This window comes from Anser brachyrhynchus (genome assembly GCF_964034855.1).
Source record: "Anser brachyrhynchus genome assembly, chromosome: 1".
Taxonomy (NCBI): domain Eukaryota; kingdom Metazoa; phylum Chordata; class Aves; order Anseriformes; family Anatidae; genus Anser; species Anser brachyrhynchus.
The window spans coordinates 70,246,004-70,272,347 of record NC_137694.1 but is presented as its reverse complement, the minus strand read 5'-3'; the positions used below and the strand labels follow the sequence as shown (position 1 = coordinate 70,272,347).

Sequence of the window (26,344 nt, the reverse complement as noted above, 5' to 3'; positions counted from 1 at the left end):
TTCCGAAGGTAAATTGTGTGTGTGGCAGTGGAGGCTAGCAGGGGAAATTAGTACAGCAAAAGAGGTGAGCAGTGCAGAGGTCTTTCATTGGTAGAATTCAGAATGGCCAGGTTTCAATGACAGGGAATGAGACTTGAACAAGAGCTTCCATCCTTTTACCCTCATGCAACTGGGCCTGTACTCCCCTGATTACCTCTGCCATCTCTCTCACTCTGTGGTGTAGCTGTTTGCTTTATCTGTGATTTTCCTACATCTTGCACACAAGGCTGCAAAGTAAGAAAGAGGCCACAAAGGGAGCTGCCAGTTGGGCATGTCAATTGAAAGAAGCATGACTAAAATGCACAATGTCCAAATGCAGCCTATCAGTATATCCTGCTCCCACATGAAGTCTCTATGTTCCCTTTCCATCATTCCAAATAACACAATGCACACCAGTGGGGAAAAAAAATAAAAAATTAGACACTTGAAAGCTCAGAGAATGTCAGTGTTTATTGGGAACATGCATTGTCATGGATAGTCTGTTTCTGTCTCTCAAAGCTACTGTACTCCCATCACATCTACTGTCATGACCTAGCATATAAAAAATATTTGCTCCCCTACCCCCACTGGAAGGAGGCGATTGTTGGTGGTCAGATGGAGTGGTCAATGAAAGATGTTTCTATGTGCTTCCTGCATGTATAATACTCAACCTTCAAGTTGTTTTTCTTCCGTGATTCAAGTCAAAGTTTTCAAAGTAGTTTGTTATACATCCCTCTTTACTACGGGATCTCTTCAGATCTTACAAATCAACTAAATACAGGTCATCATTTGGCCTTCTAGACAAACTCCAGCATGCTGTAAAGAATTTTGGGTGGGTGTTAACATTAATGTCCAGGGGTGTTATTAAGAGAAAGAGTAAATCTGCTTGGGTGTTCATTCTTTTGATTAAAATTTATATTTCAAGTACTGAGCATAACTTATAGTATCTCTAAATCAAAGAGATCAGGGTGTTGTCATTGTAGCTGTAATTTCTCTCCCTAGATTTCACTCAGATTTTTAAATTAAGTGTGTTTGATTTTGAGTGTTGTTTTTTTTTTTGTTGTTGTTGTTGTTGTTTTTGTTTTGTTTTGTTTTTCCAGAATTTTCTGAACTAGTGTTTTGTAGTACAGGTAGTTCCACTGAGCTCAGTTCTCTGCTTCAAAAACAATCAACTAAATAAACAAATAAATAGAAAGAAGCCTTTGAAAACTTGATGGTTTTCTCTGCATTTATGTCGTCATGTATGATAGCAAAATTTGACCTATACAGAAACAGCTTGCTGCTGTAGTCCGTCACCTAGACTGGACCAAGTGACTTCATTAGAAAATACACAGCATAGAGCACTAGGGGATCCCTCAAAAGGCAAGGTGACGTATGAAAGACAATGCAATGTAGAATAGTTGTGTCTATTTATTCATTTATTTATTTATTTTGCTTACTCCTTCAAATTCCCTATCCAAAGATAAGTTAGCCCATAGAGCTAACTGAGTCAACTGAGTATTTCAGGGAGTAAGTGTACTAATACCTTTTGAAAAAAATACACCCATCATCTGTTAGACCTGTAGACATCTCTAAGCAGAATCTTGTCTCTTGTATCTTTCTGGTTCCTGAGAATTTGTGAACCAGTATTAGCTCCAAATAATTGAGATAAATCAGTTTCTTCCCCCAGCTGAACTCCTATCACTGTGACTTCACCAGTCCACATAATCCCAGATATCTTATACAACAACTGGACTAGTCAGGGAAACAAGACTTTCATATTGAGTAGAAGACATTTCAGCTTTAAACCTTAACTGAACTCTTGCTTAGACAGGTCAAAAGCTACTGACAGTCTGAAGACTCATCTGTCTGTGTGAAATTTGTGTGAACCTCAAACTAGTTCCATCTGAACAGACACAGTTTCCTTTCAGCCACTCTCATGGATGGCTTTGATTGGAGAAATCAGGGGAATGATCACAATTCTTTTTCAAAGAAGAGGTGGTTGTATGTATAAAATCACCTTCTGGGATGCATGTGGCAAGGTCATGATCTGAGGATTAGGCTCAGCTGTGACAAAGTTGTCTGTGCCTTTACAAGGCACATTTGCAGAATGGAGTTTCCTGTCCACACATTAGGGACACAAAGGATAAAAGGATTTATGTAGAGGAGGATGAGAGGAAGGGGATATACTCAGGATATCATTTCAGATGATCTCCTTGAAATACAAAGAATAGACTTGGGCTTGCTAGAGAACTGGCCTGCTTCGCATGTCTGCTCTGTAGACTGATGGAGGCATCCATCACTCCTAACTTGACGTTTTTCAACAATAACATATTAATAGCATATTAAATTTAAAAAGACATCAAAGGAAACTGTACACTAATGAAAAGCAAGGCTTTCTGTTATCCTCTGTAGAGACAGGCAAGGTGAAGAATTTTGGGAAAGGTCAGGTTTTAGAAGATGTGGGAAGGATGGATTATATCTTGCTGCTTTAGATTCTTGGCTGCTCTACTACCCATGAATTACTTCTAGATGGAGAATGTCAAGGAGTCTGGAATGGCAGAGAGGTGTCTTACTTTACTTTGTATTTAAATCTAAATATGTAAAATAAGACGTTTGCCATGGTCTTTTTCCCACTGAAAGAACATTCAATGGCAATTACTCAAAGTGATCAAAGACAAAATAGTCTCATCTCAGACTGAAAGTTACAGTAGTTCATAATTTTTAAAACCAAACACAAAACAGCTAAGGGACTTAAAATTTACATTTTTATTCTCACTTCTAAAAGGCTGAACCAGTTTCAATCACAGCTGGGGACAAGGATAGCCAACAACAACACATCACTCCTAGTATGAGACCTTTCTATGTCCTCTTTTGGGATGCATCAAATGTTGATGACCAAGTTATGACCCTTTCCACCTCCCTTCTGGAGAGTATAACATTTTTGCTAATGGCTATCAGTCAAGGTTTTCAAAAATGTGAAGCATACAATTTTTTCTTAAATATTAAAAAACTTTCCACTGTATTTGTTTGATTATTAAGCAGCTGCTGGTGACCTTGGCGTATTAAAGAACATACGGCATGCAGTCAGGCATTTGGTACATGCTGAACACCTCATTGCCAGGTTTCTTTTCTTCAGAAACATCAAACTGGTGGCCTTACCTTTTTTAAATAAAAATGTAGTGCCTTTTCCTTTTCTTTTCTTTTCTTTTCTTTTTTTTTTAAGCAATTACTCAATGTTCTCAGTAGTAGTAAGTCTGTAGTACAGGAGGTGCAGAGTCAAACTTTAATGTTCTTATGATAATGAGAAAATGTGAAGCTCTCTTGTTTACTTTCCAAAGTCATGGTGTACCCATAGCTTAGCCAATGACACATCCAATATGTCCTGAAGGAAAATGAGACAGAACATGTCACTTAGGATCAGATACTTTTGACTGAGCCACTGGGATCTGTTCCATTCTTCTCATACATGGGCAAGTAGAGACTATGACCAACCTGACAAAGATTTAAAGATATAGCTTAAAGAATCACTGAAATACTTGTTTCAACAGCTTTAGAGTTTATTCAAGGCTTTCATGCTTTCTGGTTCTGCAGAACTAGGTGGGAGGATTTATTACAATAAATTTTCTCAAAAAAGCAGGGTCAAATTCTGATATAGCTACTCTGCAAAATCTTCCAACTGTCCTATTCAAAATAGGTTGGACTGAAGAACAAGGCAGTGGTAGAAGATATAACTTAAATCTTCCTGAAAATGAAGGCATATTGAGTTTCTTCACTGTTCTTCATTCTCCATGTTGGAAGAGATGGAGTTAGTTGTGAGTGTCTGTCTACAAAATTCCAGAAATTCAGTTTAAATTTACTTCTTATTAGATGGATGCACACACCCACAAAAGACACTTTTGAGGAAAAGGTACATGTTCTGTGAAAAATTTTTGAATTGTCAATAAACATTTTTTCCATCTCTGTACAGGAAACCTGATAAAAGTAAATACTATGGAATCTGCTTACTTTGATACTGCACAACCTTCTTCAAGTTTATCTGTATTTACCAACGTAACACACAAACACATAAAGTGGGCTGGTGAAAATATGTATCTACAATGATTTTCATGTGAAGTTATTTAATAGCAAAACCAGCTCCTGACAGACCTACTGGTTGAAAAAAATATCCTTATTTCTGACCCTTATTAGAAGACAGAAAAAGCACCAAGTAACTCTGTACTGAAAGACTAAACAAGCAGCTGCTTTTCCATTTCTGTATTCCAGAGCCATCACTAAATATGAAGAAATGTTAGTGATATTTTGGCTACAAAACTTTTACTCATTAATGATGTATGGAATCATTCAAAAGATTTTTGATTTATTCTTGATGATATAGTTAATGATTATTTTTGCTCTCAGCAGTTCTATAACAGCCTTTGGGAATCCTGAACTAAGTGTATGTGTTAAATTGTTTTTATTTCAATGGGGCACACATGCTAGTCAGTCCTTGAAGTGTTCGTCTGGAAATAGTGAGTCCTTCCCAGCTGACAAGGGCTGTTGTAACATTGTTCATGGATGCAAGAGTGTGAAGATCAATTTGCTTTAGGGACTGGTAGCACATGTTGAGATACATGACACATTGGCTGGCACTGGTTTTGATTTAAAAATCATAACAGAGAAACCACTAATAACCTTTAAGCAATTTCTCAACAATTAGAGTACATAATAAGAAATTACAGAAGATTTGTAAACTACACAAAACACCACTAGAATGTAAAAATTTATTACAGCTGTGGGACTAGGAGTTAACTAGTCGAACTGAAGGAACTTAAAATACAACATTTTAATTAAGTTCAGATAAACTAATGAACAAAAATCTGCAATTTATGATGGTTGTACAGTAAGCTACCTTAAATATATGTTGGCACAATTGTTTTAAAGACAGGCTTCTTCCTTGGTATTAATATCATTAGTATAACAGTTTGCACTGGTGTAAGAAATCTGAAGAGGAAGCAAAAGAGCAAATAGACAACACCTTAGCTACAGTCTCAGAGGAAGTCTCTCTACTCACAGAAGGGGTATATTGGCCAGTAGCATCCCCCATGATACAGTTGAAAATATAATTCCTGAGATACCTTACTCTCAATCAGAAGTCCACCTTCAGGACACCAACCCATTTTCTTTATCTAGCACTAAAACATTTTCTTGAAAGAGATTTATTTAAGATAATTTTACACCTTTCATGCTTATCATGTGTTTTTCTTTTGAATGTGTAGTGGTCAGTGCTTTGCATGACCAGACACACTTGCTTCTTCAGTACATTCCGAGCTCGTAGTGTCATTGATTTTGTGTTCCTTCAGTACAGTGACAAGGATTAAAAAGAGCAGCAAAAATTGAGAGAGTTGCCATCTTCAGTTCAAATGCAGAACAACATAATATCAAGTCCATCTATGAGCATACATCAGATCCAAGAAACTAAATATGTAGGCTATGTCCTTAAAGTAGCATAAACTATTGTAGCCAGAGGAGAAACACAGAACAGGGCAATGGATCAATCCTGTGTTTGGAGCATTTTATGGAAAACTATGGTACATTCCATTCCTTTCTGTAGGAGCTCACACAGACAGGAGAAATGAATGTCTTCAGGGAAACTTTTGGACAGCTAGTTATTTGACTCATTAAATAAAAATTTCTCCTTATCCCCCTCGGCCTCCTCCTCTCTTCTACTTCACTCCCCCATTTTCAAAATGGCATGCTAAACCACCTTCTAAAACAAAAGCCTACCTCTGACTGAAATGAAGCAAACAAGGGCAAGATCCCTGCAGAATCAGAAGTCCTGTAAAGTATTCCAGGCAGCTATTTCCCAGTTCCATTTGTTTGCTTAGAAGGTGGTGCAAACACTTGTAAGCTTTTCCTCAGGTGCAAACAGAAGGAAAATAACTATTCACACAAAATCTGATTAAGGATATAAAGTCATCTAGTCATCCCACGCTAGGCTGACTCAGCCTGGTGTACCAAATCCATGTATGAGCTTAAGGAAGCCGCAGACTTACTAACACCCTGGTCTAAGAGCCTTATCTATAGTGAAGGTTGTTTTGTTATTTCAAAATGGTTTCATCTTTTTTCCTATTCCCTATGAAGTATGAATTTCAGAGGAGAAGAAGACATTTCAGGGTAAATCTTTGATCTAAAGACCAAATCTAAAAGACATTTAGTCCCTTAACATGCATTTAAATACTTTTCTTCCACAGGGAAGAACAGTAGTTGCTATTCTGTGTTATGAATGACATACCAGTAAGAGTACTAGATGGGGATTTTAAGCTTTACATGCAGAATGAGAAACTTATTTTGTTTTTTGTCTTTTCTTTTTCTAAGCCAGACTTCAGTAGTCAGCTTCCTTTTCTCCTAATATGCAGCTGCTTCATTGAATATCCATCATCTTTATTATAGTGTCATTCCTATACGTCATTCTTTTACACTAATCAGAAGCAGACCAAGTGGAAAAGAAATTGCTCCACAGGGATGAGGTCTGTTGCCGCAAATGATATGTTGAATAAGAGTGGAATTCAAAGCAAGATACACTGTGCTTGTTTACACATGTTGAACTAGTGTCTTTTATCTGTAGGATACATTGCAGCTCTTTGTTGCGGTCATTTATGGCCATAATCCAACGATATTCTGCAGGAAGTGGTTAAGCAGTAAAGCAGTCCCACTGATTCCACCATTGCCACTAAGTTGCATAAAGCCAAGCACCCACCATAGTGCAGTGATGACCTGGGGTGCAGCAGCTTGAACATGTTGATCCATAAGCAGTAATACTGATGATGCCTAATAACTTATAAACGCATATTCTGCATGCTTTACACCCTCACATTACAACAACCTCAGCCTCTTCCACTATCCTGAATTATTGGCCCAAATTTGACAGTAATTCCTTCCACCTTTTCTCCCCCACCCTGGAAATCCTCAGCCCTTTTCAACCTCTATTTATCTTTGGTAGCTTTGCTAGCTCAGCAGAAGACAGGTGATACTGTCAGTTTCAAAGTACGGCTTTCCTGACTGCTTGACTGACTGCTCATTCTAACTTGTTACATACAGCAAAGTCAGCAAGTAAAGGATGATCCCTTTTTTCAGTAAGGCTCTATCAGGGTGTCAGAGGAGGCTCTATCAGCTCTATCAGGAGGCTCTATCAGCCTCCTCCCACCCTTCAGTATATGAATTTTCACAAATAGTGACTTGTTGTCTTTAATACCACTATTCCTCTGTCAGGTTTTGTTGATGGATTCAGACTGTAGGTTCAAAAGTTATTAGAAAGATGTAGATGGACGAACAGGCAACATGAACAAAGTCACATTTCTTTAGAAAACCAAGAGAGTTTGTATTTTCATCTAAAGTAACATTCACTGTAGTTGTTCCATCACTTAAGCTTTCAGAGAAAATTTTGCCATCTTATCAAATACATATTCCACAAGACAAGTATTATTAATGGAACTGCTTGAAATATGTAGTCACAGTGAACAGCAGTACCTGAAATCAAGAGGATTTGGGGGACACCATTTCTTCATTTTCAAGTGATGGTGTGGGTAAACACAAATATCAGCATGACAGAATGGACATTACTGGGGAACTCAGTAAAGGAAAATCAATAAAGATAAGGAATTTAAATAAAAATAAGTTAAACAAACAACAACAAAAATAATTAAAAAAAAAACACAGCCACAAATCATAAACAGAAATACAACCTTGTTAAAATAAAAGGACTCTTCAGATTATTGTTTACCCTTAGGACTACTATTGGTCACCTGGTGCTTTGAGGGGTGGGTGTCAAGAAGATGGAGCCAGTCTCTTTTCAGTTGTGCCCAGTGACAAGATGAGAGGCAACTGGGAACCAACTGAAGCACAGGAAATTCCAGATGAATATAAGGGGACACTTCTTTACTGTGCGGGTGACAGGTCACTGGAACAGGTTGCCCAGAGAGGTGGAGTCTCCTTCTCTGGAGATATTCAAAATCCTCCTGGATGCCATTCTGCACAATGCGCTCTAGATGATCCTGCTCAGAGGGTTGGACTAAATGATCTTCAGAGGTCCCTTCCAACCCTGGCCATTCTGGGATTCTGTAACAGGTTTTAGATATTAATGATAATATTATTAAGATATAGGATCTTAATATATATAAAAAACCCAAATGTATGTTTTATTCCTAGTTTTTATTCAACAGTCCATTGCAACTAAATACAATAGTTATGTTTTCAGTGAGTATTTCTGGTGTCTAAATCAATGATATTTTGTGTAATCTTCCAGATGGTATTTGAGCATGTTTATCAAACTGGGTGACTTCAAGAATATAGTAGTGCCTATAGGAAACTCCCAGTCACATTTGTAAACAGAAGTATGCAATTATATATAATTATATATTCCTAATTTATATAGTTATAAACACATATATAAGCACAGATAAAATACATAATAAAATGCATTCAATTCTGCTAAAAGGCATGCTGTGATCTATGAATTAATTATGTGTGTTTTGCCACTCACTACTGATATCAACCCTTTGAAGCCTTCTCAAACACTAAGGTTTTAATTTTTCAGTAACTACCCAGCTGTTAAGTGCTGATCTTGCATTTGGTTAAGTCCACCAGAAACTTGGATTGTTGATCCTGTTCAGCACTTTAGTCCTTAAAAGCTGTATGCATCAATGGTGATATCACTAAGGTGTTTTCACTTATTTGACAGGCCATGTCAAATAAGTCAATTGCCTGGGATAACTGCAGGTAAAAGGCAAGACACAGGAAGGGGAACAAAATGAAGCAATAAAAATATACTACTTCTTTGGTCATCTGAAGTCATACATTTTTCTTTGAATGGAAAGGTTAAACTCATCTAAGGTCATGTTGGGCACTTTCTTGAAAGCTGTAAGGAAAGACATAGCTTTCCATTCACTTCCAGGAGCAAAAGTGAGGAAAGAGGGCGTGAGTGAAGAAAGACTGATACCACACCTGCCAAGGGAAAGAGGTTCTTCCTTAAACCTGAGAAATACCATGCCCTGAAGCTTGGGAGGTTTGACATTAGGCTTTCTCACGGTGAAGAGAAAAAGAAATTACATATGTGAAGCACAGTAAAGCAAATAAAAAGTCCTCTCATTCAGATGATTGTGCTGTGTTTTTTTCTGTTTGTTTTGTCTAAAAAAAAAAATAAAAAGAAAGTTATATTTCTAGACATTTCCAAAGGCATGTTATTCCTAACAAATTCTATCTTTCAAACAAAGCTATCCGAGAACAAAATTTCTACAGTTAATACTAATAGACGCTGTTCTTTTGAACAATCTAACATGTATTGAAGAAGCTTAACTTTTGGAAGGAAGCTCACCAAAATTCCTAAGATGCTGGGCGCCCTATTTCTATAGCTTTGTTGGAGGCTTTTCTTTCTAGTACAATAGCTCTTATTCCGAATTTCATGTATCGTTGACATACTCTTCTGCCAACTCAGCATGGCCTATTCTCCTGGCAGATGCCAGACTGTCATCAGTGGAGGATGCGTCTCTTATGAATAGTATAAATATCACCTGACCAGCAGCAAGAGAAACTTGCCCCCTTCTCCCCATTCCTGTCCCCTAATTCTCACCAAGTGACTCTCCTGAATTGGTGAGACTACACATCAGCCTTTGTGCTGTGGCTGCCAAGAAGCCTGCAAATGGTGCTTGTGGTTTCTGTAATGCGGACACCTGCCCCATAAGGTCTGGCTTGAGACCACCAGCTAATTCTGTTCTGGCCACCTGACAGTACCGCTCAACCAATCGGTTTCCTTTAAAAGTGTGTGTGTACATGTGTGTGTGCATGTGAAAGACTTCTTCCCTTTTATTGTTTTTTTTTTTTTTTTTTCACCTGCTGCCAGATAAACAGCATGGGATAAGAGTTTGCTTTGTGCCAGACATAATTTTGAGTTTATTAACTTGCCATTCTTTGTACTCTTGATAGAATTTGACAGGCAAGCAGACAAGCACCTACATTAACGTAGCTCCTAAGCGGCACTTAGACAGGCCAAGAATAACACAGAGATAAATTGGAGGGGTAGAGGATGGCGATGGAGTCGAAAAGCGGGAGGGGGAGGGGGGGGAAGAGCATGAGAGAAGGGAAAAAAGTGAACTTTGGACTGGAGAAGTTTAAAAAAAATAATTATTCAAAGCATAAAAACATGACAGAAAGCTGCCAGAAAAACCTCATCTGTGTGAGGAGGGCAACACATACGCAGTGGGAAAAACTCAGACGCACATTTGCCTCTGGGACAACATGGATTTAAATGTAAGACAACTTCGTAAATGGAAATGAATGCAATGACCTCAGCTCAGGTCACAAGAGAGTAGAAGCCCACCAGGTTATGAAACTACTGCTGAATTAGCCATGTTTGGCAGCATGAGCACTTGGGAGAGGTCCAAGGATGAGCAAGTTCTGAGGATTTGATTTCATTTCAAAGGAGGGTGGTCTTTCCATTTCAGGGTCAGCAGCAGGACAGCATAGTGGGTGTAGAGGTGGAAAGGGAAGCACACAATTTGGCTGACTCTCATGACCTCTGGATAATTGGAGATTTAACTTTCCATGTCTCAACGCTCCCTAAATCTTCCCACACAAGCCAAGTCACCAAAAAAATAGATGGAGGAAAATCTTCCTAGGTGGAGGAAGGTGCATAATAGATATGTTATGACATTCTTCCTCATCAGCTGTTGTTTTTTGTTTGTTTGTTTGTTTGTTTGTTTGTTTTGTTTTGTTTTTGTCATTTGCAACTGAAGTTGTAATAGATAACACATCAGACTGGAAGTTCTTGGAATGTGTGGGAAGAGAGCGCATTGAGTACTGGTTAGACTTGTAAAGAACAGTGAGTTATGTCTGGAGCAAAGGGGTGTGTGCAAATGTACTCAGGGCTACAAATTTTTCTTCAGATGCATCACATCTTGTTTTAAGTGGTCTTTATGACTTCATCCCATGATCCTTCACGATAAGGCAAGGTAAAATTGGTGGTGTGAAACAAAATCAGTTGAACAGAAATAGCTATAAGTGTACACATCTACATCTAAAACGTAGAGAAAGAAAAACATGTCATGTAGATCAGGAGCAAAAGTCTCCAAAGCTCACAGAGGTTTGACAAACAAGTTCAAGCCTGGGATGAAAAGAGGGCTTCAGAACTGTTCTGCTATGATGATGATGATGATGATGATAACAATAATAACAACAACAACAACAATAATAATAATAATAATAATTAATAATAATAATAATAATAAATTTGGTAAGGTAGCTAGTGAAAAGCAATAAACTTAATATGTGTGTGTATGTGAAATGAGAGGTGAAACTTGGCTTTTATGAAAGAAAAATGGAGAAAAATGTCCCAGCCAAACTTGTGAGTTTGCATTTGCAGGAATCGTGTAAAGTACTGCCACTTTAAATGTTTTCTCAGGAGAAGTAAATATTTAATGTTATACTTAAATATCCTAAGTAATTACCCATGTTCCTCTAAAAAAGTGCCCCACAGGGTGTCTCAAGACTGTCTTTTTCTGATAGACAGTAGCTCTGCAGAGAGGCACCTCATACTGACATACTGTTTCTGAATCTGCCAGTGAGCTAGGGGTGGAGCATGATTGCTACAGCAACAGCACGTCCAGCTGCAAATGTACGTGCTACCATGAGTTTAAGCAGAGGACACATAGGTAGGCAAAAATACCTGTGGTGATAAATTACGCATGAAAAAATAAGTGGCCTCCTTCCTGCGGATGCTATCAAACCTGCTTCATCTGTGCCAGTGGCATATCGGGCATTTTAACATGCACAGAAGCAAAGAGTTTACCAGAGGGATGCATGGTACTTGGCCTTCATTACATGGTTAACTGTGGAAACAGTCTTAAAAGACTTCATTGTGCTGTATCAGTATATCATGGCCCTCGAACTGTAAAAAGTGGCATTAGCTTAAAGATAGAATTTGTAATAAATAAGGCATTTTGCTAAAGAATTTTATTCTGCATAAACAGGAGTTGTACTCGATGATTCTTGTAGGTCCCTTCCAACTCAGGATACTCTATAATTCTATGATTCTATGTTAAACTGCATTTTTTCTGGCTATTTCCTGCTCCTATTCTCCTTCCTTCTTTCCTTACCAAAGAAATTAAAAAAAGAAAAATCAATGACTAGCTCTACAAAGCTCTTTGCAAATTGATTAAGTGTACTGAGGCTCCAGAGAGCCATCAATGTTACATGACACCACAGCTGGTAGAAGGTAATCCATATTAGAGTATTTGCTTGTTTATCTTCTGTCTCCCCATTCCTGCAACATGGCCATGCCTCAGAAATATGTTTCCAACAGGTATTACATGGTGATTTCCTATTCTAAGCATAAAGTTCACAATATATCTCTTTCTAATTCCTGAATGTGACTTTGAAAAAGACAAACGATTACCCCTCAAGAGAATTCCTCCCATTTTCTGCTAATTAAGTTCAAAGCATGTTTGGGCAGGACTCTGAGAGTTTAATCAGTGTAGTGTAATAAATGATGCAGTGCAGATAGGATCATTTAGTGATTATAATGAAATACCCACTATTGAATATCTGAGTTTTGATTTAAAGAGCTCTAGGATGTTTAAATACAGAAGGATCTGTGGTATTTCCAATACCACTGAATGAGAGCTTTTGGTAATGCAGGAGATTTGGGGGACTTTTCTTTGCTTTTTAATAGCAAAAGAGTTTATTCATTCACATGGGGTATGGGGGAGGCACCAATAAATTACCTGCACTTCAGTAGGTTAGCTGGTATATATACTAGACAAGAAACAATAACCAACAATAATTTTCCTATTACATGGAAGACTTCAATAACGTTGCCTCTTTCTTTTCCATATCTGGCCAAACCTTTTTATGACACAAAACAACACTGCATAGCAGTGATATGCCCAACTCCTAAAACGAAAGGGCTGAATAGATAGTAAACACAGATTTAAGTCATAAATAACTTCTGGTCAAGAAAACAGATGAGAAAATCTCACTGATTCATTGTGATATTTCCTAATTTCTTAACTTTTATTTCTGAGAAAGATTTAAAGTAAACAACTCCTTTTCAGTGGGTACTGCTTAGTGGGACTGATACAGCCATTGTGTCATGACATATATGTTCATGCATTGCAAGACAGTGAAAAGATATTTATGGTGATGATTGACTGGTACTACGCTTTACTTGCCTAAGAGCTGTGGGGGCTGCCAACCAACCAGCTGCTCACAGAGAGTTTGGCCATTCAGCCAATCTAATCCTAAGGTGTTTTAACAAGGTAAGCTATGACATATAGAACAGCAGAATGGTTTGTGTATATTCAGGTTCCTACAACTGCTTCTTGGGAAAGCTAAGATCCTGCTGGGTATTATTTTACTTATTGAACAGTAGGAGTCAAAGTGTTCTTGGCACAGTAGGAATAGAAAGACATTCCCCTTGCCCTCTTTAAACCTACCATCTGGATATATTTATGCTCAGTGGAAAGTTCCTAGGAAATGATTCAGTATGGCTGGAGGTTGAATATGCCCTCCCAGAGAAGCTAATGTAGACAGAAACAAGTGATAAAAAGTTTGTTTGTTCTTTTTTCTTATTTCAACAATTGATATATTAAGGTGTTTCGAGTAAAGTAGGGGGTTGAGTTAAATTCTGTGTGAAACCTGACTCAGCATCCTAGATTTAAGTGCTACCTTTTCTGCTGCCCACCCTGCCAAAACATTTGCACCAGGCTTGACAGCCGCCTCAGCCAGTACCTGAAAACTATTCACCCTCAATCAGCACAGAGCACCATCTATCTCAGTCTTGGTTTCATCTCAAGTATTCTCAGCTTCAGGTTGCCACAGTCTGCTTTTAAAGGGAATTACCTCCTGATCAAGCATCTGCAGGAGAATATCTAGTTCTCTTCCTCGCTGATACTCACCTGTCACTTCACAAGCTGTCAAATGCTTACAAAACCAATTGTAATAAAAAAAAAAAAATTTAAAAAGCATTTGTAAAAAATAAAGTCTCCATGCAATTTTAATTTAAGTGGTTACAAATATCTGACAACTAGCAATAACCTTCCTATCCAAGGCTACAGAATAGGCAAGGAGACTTCACATTTTACTGAAACTCTTACACAGTAGTTAAAACATTTGCTAGTTTCTCTTCTGATTTTTGTAGCCACAGCTAGCTGAACTTCTGAGCTTAGGACACAGTCAACTAACATAACAGACAGATGGTTCACATAGATCTATGTTAGAAGTATACTAGCAACATTTATCAAGTACGTGTGGTTATTTCCATGAATTTTCTAGAGCTTTGCTCCAGACATTGATTTTTTTTCTGTTAGAATATAGACATGTAACAAATGCAACTTGGGAAACAAAAGGCTTTTGTCACATAAATGGTGAGTCAGAGCTAAAGTTTTGCCCTGGATCATTCAAGAAGACTAGATCTGAAAACACCTAGATTTGAAATTTTGTATACTGTTGTGTTTTGTTTTTTTTTTTTTTTATAAGAAGGCAAGTATTTGTAGTTAGAGAAGACTTGAATCTATGCAATATTCCACTTTTTAATTCCACAGGGTGACCTTACTTTTGCATTTGGACAAGGCACATTGTATAGGTTGCAAAAGATTTGGTAAAAATTTCTTACTGTTCTGTAACATTGCAAAATTGAGGGGAAAACATGATGCATATAAAGAACTGTTTAGGCAGGAAGAATGAAGCATAATTCTTGTATGATTAAAATATATGAGGACACTTGCTATTATGTGTAAAGGTACAGAAAAAAAATCTAACAAAATCCAAAAAAGTTACTGAAAGAATCAATTTATTGCATGCATGGATATGCTTTTTTTTTTTTTTTAATCTAGTGGTGAAAATAAAGAATGCAAACAGTCTGAACCATTTCACACGTCTTTTCCCTTCATTTACCTCCCAAATTTTGTATTATTTTGTTTGTTATAAGGAAAGACATGTTTTTTCTCTTCCTCCCTTCCATTAGAGTGCCTGAGGAATTGTGATGGAACACTGTCACTTGTATTGGCTGTCTCTCCAAGACATGCTTTGAGATCCTTCATTCCCCACTGCCTTTGACCCAATAAAACTCTGTGCCACAAATCATGGAAACTAGGAGAGTGTTCTGGGAACTTGTCACTGTACTTTTGCTCCACTCTTCCTTTGGCATTGGACTATACCCCTTCTTAGATATCCAGTTTGACTACTGGAGGAGACAAGGTATTGGGCTAGACAGGCTGAGTCTTTTGTTCTTTCAGAGATTTTTCAACTTTCCCAGATACTTTCAGTTCATTTTGATATTGCATACAGTAATGAACAAAGGGGTAGAAACTCCAGACCATAAAGATATCCTTCAGGATATGTTCATAAATTAGAAAGCACATGTTTTCTGCTTGTCCCCTGAGACCCTGACTGGGTTCTGCTGGAATAGCTAAAAAAGGGACAAGAGCAGCCTAAGAGCACAGGTGCCGAGCTGAAAAGAAGCTGTGACAGAGATAGAGGGATTACAAGAGCCTTGTGCAAGTAGAAGGGCAAAAATGCAGGGTACTTACTCCATGTCTCATGCATGTTTGAAAACAACTAGACCACAGAGCCTTTTTTGTGCAAGGTAAGAGATGAATGTTAACCAGTGTTTTTCCATAACATGGATTGACAGGCAAATATGCGATGGGTAAAGACTGGATGATGAAGCAAACTTGGATGCAATTACACAACTGCAGGACAGTAGTTTGACTGTGAGAAAGAAAGAGGCCTTCAGTTTCAACATAGCTCTCTGTAATTATAATAAAGGCTGCATAAGGAATCAGGCTATCTATTTAAACTGGCTTCATACTGTACATTTCCCAACACTTTTGTCCAGAGCAGTTTATAAATGTCATTTTAGTGACAGGAATACTTTCCTAATTTTTCATTAATTTTTCCCATCTGAATTGAATCCCATTGCTCCATAGTGTAAGCTCTCTAAATAATTTCTTTCCCTTCTAGTGTTTTATATTTTTCAAGCTTCTGTAGAATCTTACCTTTCCCCCTCTTCACTGCCCTCCTCCACCCCCCCCACCCCTCCCCCCTGCCCCCAGCCTCCTCCTTCTTCTGTCTTAATTATTACTAAGCCGGGTTGTAGACAAATGGTTGGTTGAATCCCTGAAGCAAGTTATGACAGACATGCATAAAACAAATAAGTGTATACACACCCTTAACCGCCCAGAGCATAGACAGGATGCAGTCAAAGCTCAGCAATTATTGCTCCTTGCTGTTTCAGACTTTGACACATAATAACACCCTCTGACCTAGCTGGGAGTGTCTTGCTAATCCTAGAAATTTTTGTCTTTAAATGACACAAATGCAAGAAGCTGACACATCTCCAAACTGTATTAAAATCTGGTGAAAAAAAAAAAAAAAAAAGAAAGAAAGAAAAAAAAGCTTCAAAACCATAAGAAAACTTTTTTTTTTTTTTTTTGAAGTTCATTGGGCCTGAATAATTCTTTGTGCAGCATCTGTCAGATCCATAAAGTAGAGCAGTGATGTATTTGTGTCATTAATTTCTGAACAAGATTTTATAAATCCAGCTTGCAGACATAGGCAGATATAGGTAGATAGATATATGCAAAAGTTTTAAAATTCTCTGCTTTTCTGTTGGATATAGTGTCAGGAGAGAAGAATTGCCCAGTTGGTTACAGGCATGAAAGACTCTGTGTTCTTTGCCTTGTCCTGCTAAAGCTTTTCTGTCCAATTGTAGTCATTTCATTTCAAGCCAAGTTTTTAATAATATCCAGTCACATAAAACCCTAGAAACATTTTCTAAAGTGCTCATCTATTTATCTTTCAAAGCTGGGAATTTCTGAAAGATCCTATCCAAAATTTGGTCCAGATCTCTTCTGGGGGGTTTCTCCTTTCTTCCAGCTAGAAAATATGTATCATAAATTTTGTCTTCAGAAAGAATGTGGGGAAGATGATGCAGAAAAATGTGGCAAAGCCTTAAGACACTGCACAAATGGGAGTCATACAAATGCCTAAGAGTAGAGAAAGTTCACTAAGGCTTGAATCAAAAGAGAGCAGCTCTAATAGTGGGTTAGGATGGAGAGATATTTTAGCAAGAGTGTTCTCTGATATGTTAAGATCATCATAAAGCACTTTTATTCTATCTTAGTTCATCTCCATACAATAATGTCATTGTGTTCAGTTCTTTAACATAAAGTTTCTCACTTCTTCAGCTGTGGAAATAATTCTTAGTATGGTGAAGCCAACAATGGAAGTTAACAGTGTTGAATTTGAACTAATGCTTTGCTAATTAAGAGTAAGAATTACATGGACAATTGCTTCTGGAGATGTTCTTGTGGTACCAGGTAGCAGTTCTCACCTGGCCCTCTTTCTTTTTTGATTTGGAAATCTTTATCCATTCCTTGCTCGATCTCTTGTCTATTTCTGAGATCATCCTTTCTCTTTTCTGAATCCCATGTGCTTAGAGATGGGAAGTTATCTATCCCTGTTTAAATACAAAACCAGGTTCAACGCAGACCATCCATGCCCACTGACAAATAGTCCTTGAATGAATTATAGCATGTTAAAATTACAGGATTGCTAAATTGCTTTGTTTGGGCCTGCCTTTCTGACTACAGTCCTTGGAACTGCTAATAGTATTAACAAACCAATGGGGAGAAGGTCTTTGAGCTTTCTCAGCAGGAAATCTGTTTAATAAATAGTATTCAGCTAAAATGTCCAAAGCAGATTCTAGACTTCAAGCAAATTCATATATCAAACACATACAAAACATGGAAGCAACCAAAATAAAAGTTACCATTGAATTAATCCTCACCAGAAAGACTAAAAAAAAACCTTTATGGAAGAGCTGTCTGCAAAGAAGCCTTCAGACAGGTTTCACTTACTTGCAAATGCATAGAGATGCCTTTGCCATTGCTGACTGTCTGTCTGATTTTCCTTTCATTGCACAACTGTTTCACAACATTTGTACACATTTTTCTCAACAATGCAAGTAGGACATTCCCAAAAAAGAAAGAAGAAATCAGAGTCAATACACTCCAAGGACCAGTGGAAATCTACTTTAGAAAGAAATGCCTACCTGCTGTAATCACAGGCTTAATAGGTACACTGGAGAAAGTTTCTAAGGTGAACGCTGTATTGTGTTTTATCAGAAAAAGTGTCACCAAACACTGCAGTGTGCAAAATAGCGCTGATGTGAATTTATTGTCAGAGACTGTAGGAACATTAATTCTTGCTCTGCAGCACTACCAATGCTCTGTGCATTCTTGTGGTCCTCTGATATGAATGTGTGTATTGCCCAAAGCTATATCTGCCTGTGCCTGCCCAAATTTACGTGTTGGGGATGTACATCACTGTAGATGCATGAATACCCAGAAAGCTTCTTACTAGAGATGACTTGTTTCTTGTGAAAAGTGCAGATAAAAGAGGTATTCTTTTTGTTTTCTCTGAAGAATTTAAGACTTTTTCAGTTATTATCCCAGAAGCTTTCACTTATTGAAGTATTACTTCAAAAACTCAATATTAAAAAAAAAAAGAGTTTTTCTGATAAACATTTTCCTTGACATAAAGTTTTTGCTAAAAGCCCAAACTGAATTTCTTGTGTTGAAAGTATATGACTTGTTCCAGTCACTGAAGATAAAACTTTGTGAAAATATTGACTGATCACCAGCTCTCCCAGAAAAAAATTCTATGATTGGATTTTTTTTTCTCCCTCTATGTCCTCTTGCCTGTTCCCTCCATAAAATTTGGAAAACAGTTAATAAAAATATAAGTTTTAGTTAGGTTTTATAGCAAGTAGACCTTTTGTAAGATAAATAAATAATGATGACAAAGATGTATCCTTGTTTCTTGCAATCTTAATTTGTTTTACCAAATATCTACCTCTGTCTGCATTCATCTCTACAACAACTAAATGTGTTAAAACATTAGAAAACTATGACTGCTGTATGGGTAAGAAATTGGCTTGCACATCACGTGCAACAGACTTTCAAAATAACTAGACCAAACTAGGGAAAAAGCCATGCTGAGAATCTGAGACCTGAGCAGAACTGTAGACTAGAAAGAGTGAAGTCATAGTAACATGACAGTTAATGAGAATTTTGCCACTGATTTCTCAGGTAGCAAGCTTAAAGTTTTCTACCCAGCAGCATTATATTTATTTGTTTCTGAAGTATCCTGAACTACACGGTTTTTGATTCAAACCTGCAACATTGCTGTTCTGTACTTCCCTTTTTCTCTTACATCCTACTTCTGTAATGACAAAGAATAATCTCTAAATAGAATAAAGTAAATCTTATCACCTTAAGTATAACAGGTATTATAAGTATAACTTAATTAGTTAAGTTCACCAAACTGCATTCTAATATTATTTTTCAGATGCTCATAAATTTCCTCTGATACTGAAATTTTCTAAACTCATACTCATGCCAGAAATAAATCTGTTTCCATGATCTTGTTCTTAAATTCTAATGTAAAACAACAACAACAGAAAACAAAACAAACAAACAAACAAAACAACAACAACAACAGAAAACAAAACAAACAAACAAACAAAACAACAACAACAACAGAAACAACAAAACATAGGGAAGGGACCATACTATCTCTGTGAAGAAGTTTAAAATTTTTTGAAAAAAGTATTTCAAAGTCCTGTTGCTTCCTAAAGTCCAATTTTTGAAATAATGCCTGATTTGAGGAAAATAGTTTCATTATTATCATATTGAGTTAAAGATATTTATTTGAAGGCACACATTAAGGCATTTCTAATCTTTATCCTCGATGCACTTTCTAAATATATTAATTAAGGGATATAAGTGTTAAAGATTTTTTGACATTTTTTCCTAAATAATTGTGTAGCAATTGAGATTACTCTTTCCAGACAATCAGATTTCAGAATCTCGCTAGGTATATAAATTTTTCAGACCAGATAGGTTGTTCAGTTCAGTTGTTTTTGAGCTTACTTGTCTAAATAAGATAATGACAACTACAGCTGAGAAAACCACCATAACATGCAGAATAAGCACAGGCTCAGAGTCTCACTCAATATCTGACCTGTAATTGTTCTTGTGTGCTAGAAGCCTCACTTATCTGATTTCATGACTTTAACACCAAATGCCTTGTAAAGCTGCAATGTACTCCCATATTTATTTTTGAGCCAAATGTGACAAAAACAGAAGTGAACAATAAAAAATATCATTATGACTTTCCAGATATTTATATCCAGTCAAGTAAGTAGCCATTCAGCATTGTCTAGTAGTTTTGCTGCAGTACCTTGCATTGTTCTGTATGCCTGCAGGTCCACCTGAAAACATCTGTATCATCTTAGTCCAACAGAAACAATTAATAAATCTACTAATTCTATTTGTGCTGTTCAAATCTGGAAACATTCACAAGCAGTTCTACTTTTGTATTTTACTACCACAATAGCTCAGTAGAGCTGTCCAAAGTGGAACTTAATGCACACCTATGTGGATGCTCTGTTTTCCATATATCAGTAGTCAGCATAAAAATGCACAGAAAACAGAAAAATATTAGACATCAGACTTGTCTCCAAAGACATATCTCCATATAGAAATCTGTATTCTTGGATTATTTTTATATCTGTATGCAAATAAAAGCTTCTGTCTTTTTCTATCAGGTTAGGTTTCAATTCTGTAAATTCTTCCACTAGTTCTCTGACTTGCAGAAAAATGATCTTATCTAAAACAGTACCTTTATTATATCTCCCTTATAGTCACAAAGGGTATGTGGGACACCTGTCTTCTTGTCTATACTCTTCAAAGAGCTTTTCTATTCCCAGAAGATGAAAATCTACCCTGTCCTGTTTCCATAAGTTCACCCCCCTTATATGAAAAGCCTTGTCACTTCTTTTTCCATAACTCATTTTTTTCTCCCAAACTGTATTAGAAATAGTGTTTGCTTTTTTATCCTCTAAGCTATTTACTTTTAGTGGATACTATTAATCAGTGTGGTTTAGCCTGTAATTTCACCTATTTAACATCCATTACCTTGTATCTTCACTGCAAAGATAGAATGTCTTTCTGTCTGGACCATTAAGAAATTAATTCCATTATCAGGCTCCTGGTTCATTCCTGCTACGAAAAATTTGTCTGATCAATGTGAATCTTTTAGAGTCAAATCTCATACAGTCCATTTGTCTTTTCCAAAATACCAGTTGTCTTGGACTATGATCTTTGTCACAGCTCTATTTACTGTTTGTTGTTGTTGTTTGTTTGTTTATTTGTGGCATTTTTGTTTGGTTTTGGTGCTTTTTGTTGTTGTTGTTGTCTTGTGAGTTCTAACAATTTCTGCAAGGCATTCTGCCATCAGTCTCTAGCTTGAACACTCCCCCAAGCCCCTTTTTTTACAGCCTTGGAGCTTTTCTTAGAGGAGTCAAGCAACATGTTTATAGCTTAGTTTTTAAATCATACTGTTTGTGTTTCCTTTTCTCAAGTCAATACTGTTTTCTTGGGAATTAGCCAAAAACTACTGAAAACATTAAGTATGTTAAGAGTAATTATTCCCAGAATCAGGTTATCATCTGAGGGTCTCTCTACTGTTGGTATCTTTTGTTTACAGTAATAGACAAATGTGCTGTTTGATATATTATCAGTTATTCTGCAGATATCTTAGAGAATTTGACTTGAGCAAAATTGCTCCATTCTTCTATTGCTCACTAATTTTACTGATACTATATATTATTCAGTATTTGAAACTGCTTCATTCAGCCTTCAAATGCTATCTGACTGGCACTGCAAATCATAACTTATGCGTAATATAACCATCAAATTTAGATCAGAGTCCCTGAAACTTAAAGTCCTTGTGGCTGGTTGGTTAAAGGCTTAATGTTAAAGGCTATAGCAGGAATGTCTATGAGCAGTAAGATCTGAATTGTGAAAACTTCGTAAAACTGTATTTTGTAAATTCAGTTTTGTAAAACTGAATTGCAGGAGCAACGGTGTCTGAAATGCCTGTAGCATAGTCAAAACTGGGTAGTTTTTCAAAAGACACAGACTTGACACAACTCAAGTAGATGAGCAGGAGATTTTAATCATTGCACCCTCTATTCTACATCATCTTCCCTGTCCTGGTTTCAGTTAGGACAGAGTTAATTTTCCTCCTAGCAGCTGGTAGGGTGCTATGTTTTGGATTAGGATGAGAAGAGCGCTGATAACATGCTGATGTTTTAATTGTTGCAGAGCAGTGCTTACACCAAGCCAAGGACTTTTCAGTTTCTCGCTCTGTCCTGCCAGCGAGCAGGCTAGGGGTGCAGCAGGAGCTGGGAGGGGACAGACCCAGGACAGCTGACCCAAACTGGCCAAAGGGGTATTCCATACCATCTGACGTCATGCTAAACAATATATAGGGGTGGCTAGCCGGGATGGGGGCCGGCTGCTCGGGGATATGCTGGGCATCAGTCAGCGGGTGGTGAGCAATTGCATTGTGCATCACTTGTTTCGTACACATTATTATTAGTAATACTATTATTAGTAGTAATACTATTATTATTAGTAATACTATATTGTTGTTGTTTTGTTGTTGTTGTTGTTGTTGTTGTTGTTGTTATTATTATTATTATTATTATTATTATCCTGTCTTAATAAACTGTCTTTATCTCAACTCACAGGCTTCACTTTCCCGTTTCTCTCCCCCATCCCAGAGAGGGAGGGGGGAGGGTGAGCGAACGGCTGTATGGTGTTTAGCTGCCGGCCGGGTTAAACTACAACACTCCCCCACTTCAGCTTCCAGGAAATGGGATGACAAGAGATAAGTGCACTGTCATTCTCTAGTAGAGCATTTACTGTATCAAGACTGGCAATCAAGAGATTCATTTGCAGACCAAAGTAGTTGGCAGATTTCCACCTAATGTCAGGCCTGTACGCTCCTCTCACTTCAGAAATATCATTGTTGAATCACTAAATGACAATGGTGTCATCTCTACCATGCTGGATTTGGAGGAGAGTTTTGTTATGCATTTACAGAAGCTTGAAGTAGTTTATTAAAAAGTTTGGTAATAAGATTTAACCATCTCAAGTGTTTATACTAGGGTATGAGAAGTTCATGTATGCCATAAAGAAAAAGAAAGAGAAAAGAATAAAACAAGCCCTAATCTCACTGGCTTTCTCTGTGTAAGAGAGAATGTAAGACTTCTTTCTTGGAAGCTTTTAAAATACTTTAGGAATAACTTTTGGACAGTTTGGGGGGTTAAGAAGGTGAAGAAAGAACAACTTAAATATATAATTTAAATAGCTTCCAAGAAGAAATGGAGCCTTTCAGTGATGTTTGAGATGGCAACTGTCTTTGTAATGCCATACTGGCATAACAGTAATGGAAAATATGTCTTGGTGGAAAAAAAAAAAAAAAGGAATCAGAAGAAAAAAAAAAAAAAGAAGTAGGTTTCATCATCAAAGGTGTGGCAAAAGGTTTTGTAAATTAAATCATAAATCAGTCAACTTTTACTTCAATTAGCCTAGCCAAAAATACTCCTATTAAAAAAAAAAAAAAAGAAAAGAAAAAAACTCACTTCAGAGTTTAAGGAAAGCCATAAATCATCGCCTAATCACAGATTTTTGTACCTTAGAATAAAGTACCCTCCCAGTACTGCCCACCATGCTGGCATATGAGTGAAGTTAATAGGGAGCTTGCCAAAAATTTTTGAAGCAAAAACCATAGGGATATTACTCTTTCATTCAAAAAATACATTAGAGACTTTGGCCATAAACCTTAGCGTGGTCTGTGGCACTGCTTAATCAATTTATTTCATGTTCTCAAGGGAGATAGGGTATGTGTTAGCCTGTGGTCCCTTTCTGAATATACATAGTAGAGCCTATCACCTCCCTGACAAATATAACTGCTAATTATTGAATAAATTCACTCTAGTGTTTTAATTAAAACAACATTTCTTGTTATAATTTGTGACACTGTGTCAGGTTACTCAGGGTTCTCAGTGTAGAGAATGTGTGGAACAAGTCAAGATTTTACAACAGTCAGAAAGCTCTGAGAAGTAAAAGCTCATTTCCTTTCCAATTGCACAATTGTGTAATATGGACACCAGCCTTGTTCATTTGATTCAGTACAAAGCTTACATCCCACTTTTCAGAGCAAATCATCTATACCTGAGATAGTCTTTTGGAACTGGAAAATGGATGGATGTCAGAAAACATAAAACATTCTGTTTCTGAATTCGGCTGGTTCAGAGAGTGGAAAGTCATAGAAATACTGCAGAAAAAAAAAAAAAAAAAGTGAATCCATGGTGTACCTTTTATTAGTGACAGAGATGAGAGCATTCGGAATTCTTACTAATAGTGAATGCCAGCACATCATTCAAGGAAGGGAGTCTGCCACAATTATGCCTGCTCCTCATCCTCCAGAGCACTCAAGATTTAACTGTTGCTCATTACCACCTAGTATACAGCCTGCTGCTCTGCAAATCCTTGCACAGCTTAACCATGGCCATCTCCATCCAGTACTAAGTATTGCCAGCACCCTAAAGCCCATGCCTCTGTCAGGACAAGGAAAGGGTGAGAATGGGAGGAGTTGTGGCTCAAAGATACATCATGATATCTATACTGCTAAGACTTTTCTCACCATTTCATAAAGGACTTCTGCTGACCTTTCTCAGGAAAACAGTTTTTGATTATGCTGAGGAGGCTGGTTATTTTTCTGTTTTTGCATAGACTTACGTTGAGTAAACTCTCTCCCAGGACCTTGGAAGCTGAGAACAAGTAAATCAATCCATCAATTTGTTCTACAATAATAAGAGATCCCCCATTGTTACATGAAAGAGGAATGCAAAGATCCTCTATTCCTTAGTTCCACTTTCACAGCAGACATGAATAGCATTCAGCTAAGCTCATCGGTTAGTGAGGTGAATCTGTCTGGGGGAAAAGAAGCCCTTCAAAGAACTATCTTGCAATATAATGTCATCTTCAACAAAGTAAATCTGGTCTCAAAATGTCATGATGGTCTGCAAGTTTGATTTTCTTCTGAGCGCCAAATATTTCTGACCACACACACACCAAAAAAAAAAAAAAATCCTTTCCATTCGCAGTCAGGAAAACAAGATTAAGGCCAGCCTAGTGGATACAGGATTAGTCATTATGATTCACTTCATAAATAACAGTCCTGGTTATTGTAAATTTCCTATATCTAGCTATCCAGTTTCCTTTGAGAAACTTACAGTTAGTTGAAAACAGAACAAAACTAAGACCTCAGTCTTTATACTTTACGCTTGATATTGAGTGACATTTTTTGGCCTGTTATTGGCTGAGGATCCATAACTTATCTTCTGTGGAAAGTCCAAGTCCCTTCTGACTTTAACAACTATTAATCTTCAGAGCCCTCCATCGTTCTAACACACTCAGCATTCTCACCAGGAACAGAGCACTATGGTTAGGACAAGCTCTGTGCTTGTAGAGAAGTCTGCAAAGTTATTGTTTGGTTTTGTTTTAATTCCTCTTTTGACATGTACAGTTTTCAGCATGCAACCTCCTTTTGTTTCAGCTCTAGGGTTGGATTTTCTTTTAGTCATTAATTACTTGATTTAGTTTTCTCAAATTTTCTTTATGCTTTTTCCTCTTTATTCCCTCCTTCAAAGGGAATTGGATTTCTTTCATGGTATGCTTCTAAATCTGGCTTTCTTTCACAGTATATTTTAAAATGTTTATCAGCTTTAACTTTTACTCTTTATAGTGGTTTGAAAAATGTATTTGCTGCTAATGAAAGGTACCAGACCGCGACAGCGCTGGAGACAGAAATCTTCCCTTTTGTCTACTCTCAGAGTACCTATTCTAATTGTACAGGATAAGGCACTTCTGTAACGTTTTTCATCTTCACAACTATTTCAAATACTTTGTAATCCTCTCTGTGCTAAGAAAAGGATAATGTCTTCTACATTCATAGAAGGAGTATGTGAAGGGCTTAACTGATTACAAGGAGTCATCCAAAATCCATGCATGATCTTTAGAGTTTTGATGATACCCTCTCAGGGGAGTCAATGAAGCAGAGAAGAAGGAATTTAAATAGGGAAACAGAGGCAACATCCAAGTAATTTTTCCAAGGCAGCAAAGGGGAAAAGAGTGCCATAGACACAAAATGCAATCCAAAAGGATCTGTCTTGACTTTCGTGTAGGGTGTAGTGGTTTTACTCGGGTGGGCAGACAAGTTCCACCACGGCCACTTTCTCACTCCCCCTCCTCAAAGTGAAAGGGGAGAGAATACGATGCAAAGGGCTCAAGGTTTGAGAGGACAGGGAGATCGCTCAACAACTATTGTGACAGGCAGAACAGACTCAAAGTAGGGAGCTGGTAAGATTTATTGCCTATTAATAACAAGGTAGAGA

General features: G+C 37.3%; 1 protein-coding gene across 2 annotated transcripts in view; it reads right to left on the bottom strand.

Moving 5' to 3' along the window:
* Positions 1-3,190: 3,190 nt before the first annotated feature.
* Positions 3,191-26,344, bottom strand: part of LOC308185096 (uncharacterized protein) — a 48,430-nt gene continuing 25,276 nt past the window's right edge. The window contains exons 1-2 of one of the 2 annotated variants that reach the window (XR_013943104.1): positions 5,764-7,703; positions 3,191-3,382 (exon numbers count right to left, since the gene is read on the bottom strand). Coding sequence is in view for 1 of the 2 variants with exons in the window: in XM_080572833.1 (XP_080428959.1) it covers positions 3,326-3,382; positions 7,782-8,094 (370 nt within the window). In the remaining variant the exon portion in view is untranslated. Of the gene's footprint in view, positions 3,383-5,763; positions 7,704-7,781; positions 8,095-26,344 lie in introns of those variants that run through there. The other variant, XM_080572833.1, reaches the window with a different exon arrangement.